The 11,986-nt window shown below is 33.0% G+C and overlaps 1 protein-coding gene and 1 long non-coding RNA gene across 2 annotated transcripts; both read right to left on the bottom strand.

The window, feature by feature from the left end:
* Positions 1-465: 465 nt before the first annotated feature.
* On the bottom strand, positions 466-748 carry LOC139907510 (uncharacterized). Its single transcript, XR_011784183.1, has 2 exons — positions 702-748; positions 466-634 (listed from the first exon to the last, which is right to left on the bottom strand). It is a non-coding gene; the product is annotated as an uncharacterized lncRNA (long non-coding RNA).
* Positions 749-7,252: 6,504 nt separating this feature from the next.
* On the bottom strand, positions 7,253-7,792 carry LOC121131347 (alpha-1,3-mannosyl-glycoprotein 4-beta-N-acetylglucosaminyltransferase B-like). Its single transcript, XM_040726824.1, has one exon. The coding sequence runs from the start codon at positions 7,790-7,792 to the stop codon at positions 7,253-7,255; it is 540 nt and encodes a 179-aa protein (XP_040582758.1).
* Positions 7,793-11,986: the final 4,194 nt, after the last annotated feature.

Here is an 11,986-nt window from a genome sequence, read left to right as displayed (position 1 = left end):
CATCTGACTTCTTGAGCGTTGCGAGATGCATGTCGGATTTTGTTTTTTTTCAATCACTAAAACTCGCAGCTTCTCACTTGATATGGTAGCTGCCAACAGAACTGTAATGCGATCTTTGACCATTTTCCCATTCTTTGTACCTTCTTTTTCGCGGACATAAGACCGACTTGAAAGTCTTCCGAGAAAAAGTCCAGTTTCGTCTCAATTGAACACATATTTAGTTTGATAACCTTCCAAGAGAACAGGCAGATTCTTTTTCCATTCTTGAATAGTTTCTGGTTGAACTTCCACCCATTCACCACACATAACAGCAGTGCTGATTTGATTACTTGAGATGATTTTCTACCGCCATCCCCGAGACACTTTAAAGTCATTCAAACCCATAGACAAAGCTAAAGTAGCTGCCTTTTCTCTGATGAGAGGTCCAGTTAGGTCGAAAAATTTTGAACGACAGGCCATACACCATTCTATTACTCTTTTATTCCCGGCAGAGTATTTGGAACGACGATCCACGAGAAGTTTACGCTACAGATAGAGTACCATAATTATAATCACTTAGGATTTTCTCTTTATTTTTCAGCGTTTCGTATACATGAGTTTTGCCGACACCGAGAATCTCTTGAATTTTTGTAACCTTAAGATAATATAAAATACATTCGTATTCTTTATTAAACTTCCTATGTATTGTGTGCTGTACAAACTTTGTGACCCTCTTCATTCAATTTGATGCACTTCAATCGTTGTTCCATCAATAATGTTCCCTTTGTCGTTTCATTCGTAACCCTCCCTGCTTCTAAGGTTTCTAAAAACGAAGTTTTCCACAAAGTATAATACTTTGTATCTCCATCCAACTTTTGAGCTACTTGAATGACCAAATTCATTGATTCCTTTTTCGTTTCTACTAACTCATTTGCCATATGATAAAGAAGTTATGATTTTTACAAAAATGCATCTTCCAGACGGGAATGATTTGAATAACGACTCATAGACGTTTTTCTCCAAGTCAAACCCATTATTATCGTTGGCTCTAATATTATCGTCAGTATCTTCCTGAAACAGTGATATACCTTTCTTTCTTCGATTAATTCTATATTATTCATATCAATAGGCCTTTCTTCATCTGTTAGGGCAGATCCTCTTTCCAAACTTGTATCTTCTCAGGGCGTTTCTTTATCATTACTAGGCTGACTCACTTTGTCTCTCACAAATTTCTCATTTGCCAATTTCATCTTTTCTATTTCAAGCTAAATTTTCAGCTCTTCTAATTTATGATCACAACTTTTCTGAGATTCAAAATCAGCATTCTTTAATCTTGAAATCATATCTCTCTTTTCAAAATCTTCTACTTCTCATACTGCAAGTAAGTTCTTCTTCCGTGCTTTTTTTAACTTTTCTACAGTCAACATCTCAACTTTCTTCTTTTGCTCGATCAGCTTTGTCTTCAAAGGGGTGCTTCTTTACTGTTTTTTGAAATTTGCTTCATAATTTTTCCATATATTTGCTCGAGAATCCGTTCTCGAAACCTCTTACCAATATGGCTCTCTGCTTATCTTTTTCGTCCTCGAGGAGTTTTACTTCACTCCATATCTCTTCAACTTCTTTCGCAGACATTTGGTCTGTAGTAAAACATCTGTTGTACTCGATGCGGAATTTCACAGATATTCCTCGAAAAAGAGGAACCAAACTCATAGTATTAAGCGTTTTAACTAGATTGAGGCACTTTAGTTCTAAACGATCAACTTTTGTACTGTAATTATACATATTTTTCTTATGCTAACTATCAGGTGATGCATGCTTTGTATTACTTCATCTATGACGTAAAGTATTGGACCATACAAATTTGTAAGAACGTCGTCTTCGAACAATCCTTTCAAACTGTATAACGGAGGTGGCGTTTCATTTTTTTCAATTTATCAGACTTCTCTCTGTAATGACCTCATAATTTTTCTTCAAGGGGAGTTACAATATTGAATGAACGTAAAGTATCTTTGTCGTGCTCGGCCAATCCAATTTCTACGATTAAAACAGATGATAAAGATTTAAAGAGATTATATTATCTTTTCTTGATCTGAAAAAAAGATAGGTGCGTTTTCAAAAAATACAATCTGTTATAGCTAAGTAACTCACATGTTCTCATTCATTATGATCCGGTTCTACTGTAGCGTTATCAATCGATGCCTCGGCCGTTGGTATCAGGGCTGTTTTAGCCCAGTTAGAGAATATTTTGATCAAGTTACATTTTCTTCAAGAAACTTATATAAATAAGCAAAACTAAATATCAAATGTAATTATTTATTGTTCAAAAAGTTTGAACAGTTCTTACTTGGTAGCCAATTTAGGATCAAGTATGATCATAAACAACTCCAATATATTATCAATCCGTGTAAGGAGCAGTCGATTGTTGTATCGACTCGCCTTGCTCGTTTTTCTATGTTTTTGGTTTATTTATCAAAGGGAGCAAATATAACTTTGAAGGTGTACAAAACGCAGATGGGGATTCTCTTTCCTGATTATCAGTAAAAGATCATCAGTGTTTGGAGTATACTACAAAGATATTGTAATGCAGAGCTATCTCAATGCCGTGCTCCTCGGAATTTTCTTTTTTTATTTCTCTAAAGAAGGATATCCTCCTCTTAAGTGAAGTTAAGGCTATTGGATATGGTAAATGTCCCAAATCCAGAGAAAGGACAGTTCATTCCTCAGGAATTGATTGGTATTCTGCTGATGTAAAGATGAATGTTGCTGGTTGACACAATCTAAGTATTTGCATTGTCGTGCCGAAGATACTAAGAGAATGCAGTTAATCCCATTCATACCAAAAAGGGAAAGGGAGATACTTAATAGAAATTATTGAGTCATTGGTCAAAAAAAGATTATTTAGTACTTATGGATGATAGATTCAAGTTCATGTCCAGCACATCCGTGACCATCGAGCAGCTTTCTTTCCCGATATGAGGTTAATAAAAGTGTTCATTGGGACATAGTTGGTGAGTGTATCCTTCAGGTGGCAGATGTCGGAACGACGCTTCCAAGCTTCAAGTTTAATGCGTTCAACTGATCTGTAATATCTGTTAGAAAAGCAAGATACCACAAGAAAGTAGAATCAGTCAGCAAAGGTATTCACTTATTTTTCAATTTCATAAATTCAGCAATTTCATTTCTAAGTCCAAAGAAACGCTTCAAAACATTTCCACGACTCAGCCATCTAACTTCGGTATGATACAGAATTTCACCAAACTCAGAGTCCAGATTTGCAAGAAATGATATGCATTGCCTATGATTAAGCCCGCGAGAACGTATAAAGTTAATTGTTTTAACTACTATATCCATCACTTCTTTCATGTTGTATTTTTCCCACAAAGAGCTTCTTGATGAAAATGCAATGTATGCTAACGAAGTTGACTCTGGTTCCAAGGCTGTTTAGTTTTTTTCGTTCAACTTTCGTCAATCCAAGCACACCAAAATTTTGAAAAATAATTGCCGATGCGCCGTCGGTGGCCATTGACACAAGTTTATCCCAGCTCAAGCCAAGTTTCTCAATACATATTTCCAAAACTTAAAAAATATTGCGTCCCGTTGTAGTAATGCTATCAATTCTAGGAATTCTTACATTAAATTTAGATTGGAGTCCACACCTCTGATAAAAACAACACATTGTGCAGTATCTGTCACATCTGTACTTTCATCGAGAGCAATTGAAAATACCTCAAATTTCTTAGTTGTTTCGATTAATTATTTCTCTACATTAGTTGCTAAATCTTTAATTTATTGAGTGATTAAGTGTTTATACCTTCAAATAGTTTTTTTTTATCTGGACATAAAATCCAACATGCTTCTAAAAGACATTTTTTTATGAACAAACCCTAAGTAAAGGGTTTTGATGACTTTGCCATCAATTCACTTAAAACAAAACTTGTTCTTAGTGTATCTTTATTAGCTTGAATTATAATGGGAAATATACTTCTTTGCATGTGGAATGCTGATTTCAGTTGCATCACTTTATTCTCTCTAAGTTTGCCCGCGTAAGCACAATATTTATCTTTGTGCATTGTTTCATAGTGCCGACGAATGTTATACTCCTTTACAACAGTACAACCTCAGTGACAAAATATAAATCCTCCCATTTTTCTTGAAAAACTCTATTTTCATCAGCAATTTTTCTTTTCTTTCCCAGAGTGCATTCACAGCTGCATCAAAGTTTAGGGGGACCATCTTAACGTGCCACGGGCATGGCATTAAATTATATTTTGAAGAATTAACAAGTGGAAATCTTATTCTACCATCGTTGAGCAATTCCTCCAAATTTAAACTATGAATTGTTGAAATATCTCGTGTGATTGCGTGTTCTTCTAAAATTGAGAGGCCCTCTAAATTTCAAAAAAATAACTTTTTATTTATATTTTATCGAATCATATCAATGGCTGAATCATTTCTAAATGTAAGAGTGAGCATCCAAATTATTCTCTGAACAGAACCCCAAACTGGAGAGATTAAAGATGTAATTTTGTTTGTCAGATTAATCCCCATCATAAGCAAAATGTACAGTTCTCGTTTCGTTATACTTCTTATCCATTCTACTGCTCGATTTTTTGAAATATACTCAAAATTTTTGAAGCATACTTTCGGGACAATACGATATAGTTGGGCTACTCCACCACCTATATGGGATTAAGGTTTTTTCATGGCTCCAATATAATTCTTATAAAACAAACCATTAAGCCATTTGTCTTCTTCTAAAAATAGCTTGTTGCGAACTTGCTGTAGCCTTATATAAAATTAATGGTATTACCAAATTCTTATAAAAGTCATCTCTTTTTTTTGGTAGAGTTGAATCTTTTCCGAAAATAAATTATTTTGTTGATGGAGATCCGAATTTTGATCCATTAATCTTCATGAATACCACTGCTATTCAATTTTATATACAAAATTTGCGCAATTCTTCTAACTTTACACCTTCCGAGTTTAAGATCATCTTCAGGCTTCTAGGAGCCTGTTTCTAGTCTATCAATGAGATTGTCGAAGTGCCGTTATATAGCATGACACGTACGGGGTTAAAAAAGCGTTTTAGAATATACTTTTTTATATATCTAAGAATTTGCCTATGTGAAATAGAGTCGAATACTTTGCCGAAGTCTATTGCTATTATTGCTCCAAACTTCTTCCTACTTTCTACTGTGTCAATTGCAGCCAATTGTCTATGATTTGGGTAGTCGTTCAAACTTTTCCGTAGAAAGTCCAATTTTTAAAAGATACGGAACGACTTCATCACTAATATTTGAATAGACTTTACCCTAGACTCTATCTGGACCACAGGCCTTATCATCCTTATAATACTTTCCCATAAAGTTAGATATAATATCTTTGGAGAAGATATAATTCCCTTGAACAGTGGAAATTACTTGTCTTTTCGGAAAGTTGCCTCTTTTTGTGCCAACAATGCTTTGAAAATGAGAATGAAAGTTTCAAACACATCTACCGAGGAGAGGAGACACAACTTATTTATAGGTGGAGAGATCCAGGATGACCGAGAGACAACTAAGATGAAGGAATACGTGGAGGAATAAGGACAATACTTATTAAAGGAACATCTGTATTCTTTAAAATACAAAAACCTACTATAATTAATATACAAAATACATGACTATTTATACTACGTAAAAGACAGTACTTTAATACATAATAAAAGAAAATACAAGACGATAAAATTGAAGAACAAGGGGGAAGGAAATACATTACACCACCCCCAAGCACCAAATCCAACGGGGCTTGCACAGGTTCCACTCCATGAATAGTAGCTTATTGATCCGCTCCATCCATGTCCAGGCACGGACAAACCATTCGCTTTTGTACATAATTTTTTTCTCCATAGACGTACTGTGCTGTCAGCTCGCACACCGGAGAAAGGAGAACACTACTCCCCATAGAGGTATTAGGGACACAAGCACCCTGCTCGTCCTCGGGAGAAATAACCTTCACCCTTATCGAGGTTTTAGGGACACGAGCATCCTGCTCGTCCCTTGCCTGAGACATATCGATCACCCTTATAAAGGTTTTAGGGACACGGGCACCCTGCTCGTCCCTGGGATACATATCGATTTTGCTCGATGTACCCTCATCCAACTTGGGATGAGCCAGAGGAGAGACCATTGTACATCCATTATCCAATGATGTGAACGGGAGAGTTACTTTCTACATTATAAAAGCCAAGTGTATCTATTAGTTTCACAAACTCTGCAGTAAGTAGGGGTACTCTATGGGCTTGTTGAGAGACATCGCTGCCTTTTATTATGTTTCATTACACGGTAAACCTTGAGAAATTGACGTTAATGGCCAACTCCGTCATAAAGAGATCCTTTGACTACATCTTTAAGTAGTTTGTTATCTTGAAGTGAGTCTTCTGATATCCAGGCGCTCCTTGACACGGTCGACGGTTGTCTTTGACATGACAATACATTCTAATATTTTGAATTTAACGTAAACTAAAAACAGAAGACTCTGGATCTCTGTAAATAGGAAAACTAAACAAACTGATGTAGTATACTCTTTAAAAAAATTATCTCAAAACTTTTCCATGACTCAGTACAAAGGGGAGCTTTTTGTATTTATTTTCACACTTTATAAATAAATTATACATGTATAATAATAAATCTTGAGAGTTACGGGGCGGTCCTCTCTGCAAACTCCCCTTATTGTTGAGACAAAGTCCTTTATAAAATGGCTTTGACATCTGTATCATTACTGGGCCCACGTTATGTCTCCCCAGGTAGACAATTTACCCATTCAAAGTTATAGTCCGCGTACGAATCTCAGGCTTATAACATCTTTTGCTGTGTATGTTGAAGTTGATGAATTGCTCGTATCTTCGAAATTGATTCAAGACGTCGCTAACAATAGAACGAAAATATATTTTTTGATTATTTTTTTTTATAAAAATCCAAACTTTCTTAAGGCTTTTTTAATCAATTGTGTAAATATTTTCAATTATATTTTTCAAATTTTATTATAAAAGACCATTCCAATACTTCGAACTGAAATATAAAATAACCTTCTTCTAGAATGAGCATTCAATTTTTTCCTGTATCATTGAATAAAAAAAAAGAACCCAAATTTTCCAACTGAAATCCAATTTATTTTGGTCAATTAATCCCATTTTTTTTTTGAAAAGGTATTTTATTTTTAATTTATGTTAATATGAGTTAATCAAAAAATTGGACAGTTAATAGTATAGGCTACAAGGACTTGAAGCAGAACTCTAGTTACGAAAGCTCAAATCCTTTCCATTCTGGCGTTTTCCTAACAGGGATGATTCAACTCCAATGTGCTGAAACAGGGAATGATTTATAGTTGGAAAGAGCTTCGACATACAAACAGAGTCTTTTTCACTTGTTGAAAATCTTCTATCTAATGCGCATCTAAAAGATTTTCCATTGCTGAAAAGAGAAATTATCCAATCACAGGGAATGCTATTATGAAATGCTTGAAACATTTCTGACAGGACAGACATATCTGATTTTCGGAATAGTTTGGCAATGGCTCCCAATCGACAGAAATGCATACAAATCCATTCATCCAAAGATTCGTGTTTTTGAATAAAAGTCTCCATTTTTGATAAATAAGAACTTGTGGCAATTACATCATCTTCTAATTGGAGGAAGTATTTGAAATTAAACTTTTGATACACATAGCGATACAAATATGCGTAGTCCATGTTTTGCTTACTCCTCCATATTAAATAATCCTTTCTTTTTTCACCACGAAAGGCTTGAAGAGTTTCTTTAGGATAAAAATGCATCTCGGGTGAAATAATTTGTAGAATCCCAGAGTGAACTTGGCTAGAGAAATCCCTTTGTAAATTTGATACCATTGATGTCTTCCATGCAACATCAAAAGTAGACAACATCACAATAAATATGTATTTGTTTGTTAAGATGTCTTTATCTTCAAATAACGTCCTCAGTGTTTGGAATAAATAGGTTTTGCTCTTTCTTTTAGAGGATGGTATACCGATAATAATTCTCTTTTTTTTAGGAATAGAGGACTTAAAATGATATTGAGGACTCAATTCCTTACATCCCGATCCTTGAATATCAAAATTGGAAGAATAGTTGTAATTTAAAAATATATAAGTTAAAACCACACATAGCAGAATAATAATAATTAATTTATTTTTGAATAAATGATGGAAAGGCTTCATGATTGTCCTTGATGGAAGTCCAAAATTATCAACTATTTTACACAAAACAATATACAACACTTCAATGTGTAGTCTAAGTCAAAATAAAAATGGAGTGGAATATTTTTTTTTATGACGCAAGTGATATTTTCAAATATGCTCTACCTATAAAAGAAAGGTTCACAAGTGTAATTGTCTAAAAATTAAAAAAGTTCATAGGTCTAAAAGAGATTACACTAGAGTAGCAAATCTATTTAACACTAACAGGAGTACACTGTATTGTACGTAGTTATTAGGGGTCCATGAACAAATGAAAAGACATACAAAATTTGCTTTAAAAACACAGGGTATCTGCAGGGGGAGGGATATTAAGGAACTTTTCCTTCTTCTTTTTTTCGTCATTGGGCCAAAATATGTAGCAGAACAAAAAATTTATGTTTATTTCAATAGCTATGGATATTTTTTTTTAAATTCCCAAAACAAATTAGATTTCCCCTAGAATTCAATTTGCATAATACAATGTTTGAATAAAAAATTCTTTTCAGATATCTATGAAAATCATTTTTGTTGATCACGTTGATTAGTTTTCAACATAATAATCTCACATGATTAAATAATAGGATTTGAGTGTGGAACTTTATCTTAAAATATGCTCTATTTTAAACGTATATGATATTTGTCTTAGATATATATTTAACAGAGATCCCTATAATGTTCTTTAAATACATTTCAATTTTCAAAATAGGGAGGCATAGTGAATAAGAGCCCTAGTATCTTGCAGGCTACCAACTTAGGTGCCATTTAATTACAAATATTTTATAGATTAGCTCTGGAGGAGTTGATAGTTGGTCTTTTGTCTATTTTTTTAATTCTCAAGTCATAAGTTATAACTCATAAATTAAATATTTTAATAAGATGATTTTATAGCCTTATTACAATAATTAATTAATTATTACCAAAACTTCAGAGGCCATTTTGCTAATAACTTAAAAAAAAATAAACAAATCAACTTTATACACAATGTTATTAGGTTCTTTATCCCTTTAACGTCCTCACCAACAAAAATCCATCAAGGTTATTTTTTTAATAGCCCCCACAGGTTTTTTTTTATGGGCCTCTACCAAACGGTTCAGATGTTCATTCATGGTAGAATTGTATTCTAAAGGACGTGCATTGAACTTAAAGAAAACATATTTCTATGCATATATGCATGTTACTAATAACCAAGTCTTCAGATTTCAGCGTTGCACCTGTTAGAATTGTACAAGATTTATCAAACCAATTTTTATTGTTCCGACTCACTTTGATCCTTGGATATAGGCTATTTAAAATATAGCAGAGATAATAGAAGATAGTAAAATGCAGGCTGGTAATTTGTTTACTTTCTAAGAACAGGGATGCAGGATAAAACTGACTACATCCCTCTTTGTTAAATTGCAGGATTCTTTTGAGGACTCAACAAGATAGTGTTTTCTCTGAACCTACGTCAACATTTTTTCCTTTCCCATTTGCTCCTGGTACGATTAGAAATTTATGTCATTTTAACAATTTTCTAAAATTTTTAGTCGTCCAATAGTGATTAATTACTCTAAAATTTTTCGAAATACAAAAATTAGTGAAATATCCAATCATTATAGCTAGAGGGTAAAATTTTTCAGAGGTAAGTATGTCGGGAACGGGATGGCTTTAATCCTAATAGGACATCTACTAAAAAATTATCACTTATACAATCTAGTCTGATTTCCTTTATCCACATGATTAGTGTAGACAAATTATTGAGACTAATAAACATTTAGGATCACCAACAGACATTGATAGGGCTACATACCCTTTTTTTTTTGGGGGAATCAAGAAATGGTCCCCTAAATTATTACCTGTTCTCGCAACTCTGTCTTGTGGATAAAGAATATATGCAGTTGGACAAAGTTATTATTAGTATTATTTATTATTATTGGAGATGTTAGTGAGGTAACACAATGAGAAAAGAATAAGTAGGAAAAAGTTCGCAAAGGCAGGACAAGGAAGAAAAATAAAATATGGCCAACTAACAAATTTATAGAAGCGGAGGGGATATAGAAAAAAATGTATCCAAAAGACTGTTCCATTGTCTTTAGCTGTTAACTTTTATATGCTTCAGCAAAGAATACTAGAAACTATATTAATAATAATATTTTGCCAATTAAAAATCCTCGTCACCTCTATATATTTTTTTTTATCTATGGAGCAAGGTTGAAATTTTGTTTCTTTATTGGCAAGTAAACGATTGATAATTGAATTTACCAGGAAAACGTTGCACTGTTATATATATCTATACATTAATTTTGGTTAATCATACTATGATATTCTTCATCCCTTTTGAAATGAAATAGAATAGTATTTTTATTTTCTCAATACTCTTAGGAGCAAAATCTTAATCATATAAAAGATAATATATATTTAGAAATGTCTACAAAATTCATACACAAAATTAAATAAAATATATTATATGAAAGGGCTCAACATAAAAAGAATATCCTGAAAAATGATCTGCGTAAATAAGTATACTATTTCACAAATTAATCATCATTTGAAGCTAGTAAGATCGGCTGTTACAAGAAGAAAAAAAAGGAAGGTTACTAGCAAAAAAAAAAAAAAAAACTCGGGGGAGGGGGAATACAGACATTAGACAAAAAGATGTTTGTGATAAAACAAAGTACTTTACTTGATTAAAAAAGAAAAAAAATAACTTTGTCTAACAAAGAATAATGAATATTCTAAGAAAAGGTTGCGATTTTTTTTATAAAAACATGTAATTTATTACAATTAAGTCATTTAATTTGTTAATTGTTTAAATTAACCCCTTACCCAAAAAAAAAAAAAAGTTATATTAATATATATAATTCTAAGGATTGCTTTTCCACCAATTTCATTATTTCACTTAACCACTACGAAGCAGTGATTTAAATTAACAAATTGAGTTTTTCTCCTTTTGGAGTTACAAAGGCAATAATGTATATTATAGTGATGTGCCACGAGCTGAATTAGGCTGCTAGAGTTTGTTCGAGTTTCTAAAAAAACCACTCTAGGGAATTACGAGCTATACTAATTACTCGGCTTAAAACTCATTAATTCCCTGAATACTCGTGACTCTCCCTAACACCTTTTGCGCGCTAATTATTGAAAATTTGTGTTTTTCTCTTTTTTAATCATTAATAGTAAGATCCTTATCGGATAAATCAACATTCTTAACCAGCTTGGATGAAGCAGCTTTCATCTTCTTGTGAATAAGAAACGTTTTGAAGATTTAAACACTATAATATTCACAAAAAATAGGGAAAGAGAATCATATCTCATAAGATTTGACGAGTTACGAGTAAATACTGTCATTTTAGATACACAAGCCGAGTTTTTTACGTCTTTTTTGCTAGCTCCATAAAATGTTAAAATTGTAGAAAAGGAGTTTTGATAATATTTTTCCTTCTAACAAATGTATTTTGTCACATTTTTAACTTTCTAGTGCATGTTAGCCTGCCTAGTAGCCACTAAAGCTGCTTATTTTCTTCTCTGCCACGGAGTGGAATGAAATAATTAAACGATTCGCGACTTCCTCCCTTTATTGTACAAAAATAATGTATAATTTGCGATTTTGTAAAGGCATCACATAAAGAGCAGATTGTACAAGTACTTTTATACTTCATTTAACTATAAATCAAAAGCAAATTAAATTAAAATGTAACATTGATGCTTTAATTTCATTTTGATCCATATTTTGAAGGACCATTTTGTTTTTCAGAGAGTTCGACAAGCACAAAAATATGTCGGTGGTTGTCCAGG

Source organism: Lepeophtheirus salmonis, unplaced genomic scaffold (assembly GCF_016086655.4).
Source record: "Lepeophtheirus salmonis unplaced genomic scaffold, UVic_Lsal_1.4 unplaced_contig_4742_pilon, whole genome shotgun sequence".
NCBI lineage: Eukaryota > Metazoa > Arthropoda > Copepoda > Siphonostomatoida > Caligidae > Lepeophtheirus > Lepeophtheirus salmonis.
This window is presented reverse-complemented; position numbering and strand designations above follow the sequence as displayed.

Excerpts from the sequence above, each read along its gene's own strand:
- LOC121131347 (XM_040726824.1), bottom strand. The coding sequence starts at position 7,792 with ATGCATTTTTATCCTAAAGAAACTCTTCAAGCCTTTCGTGGTGAAAAA.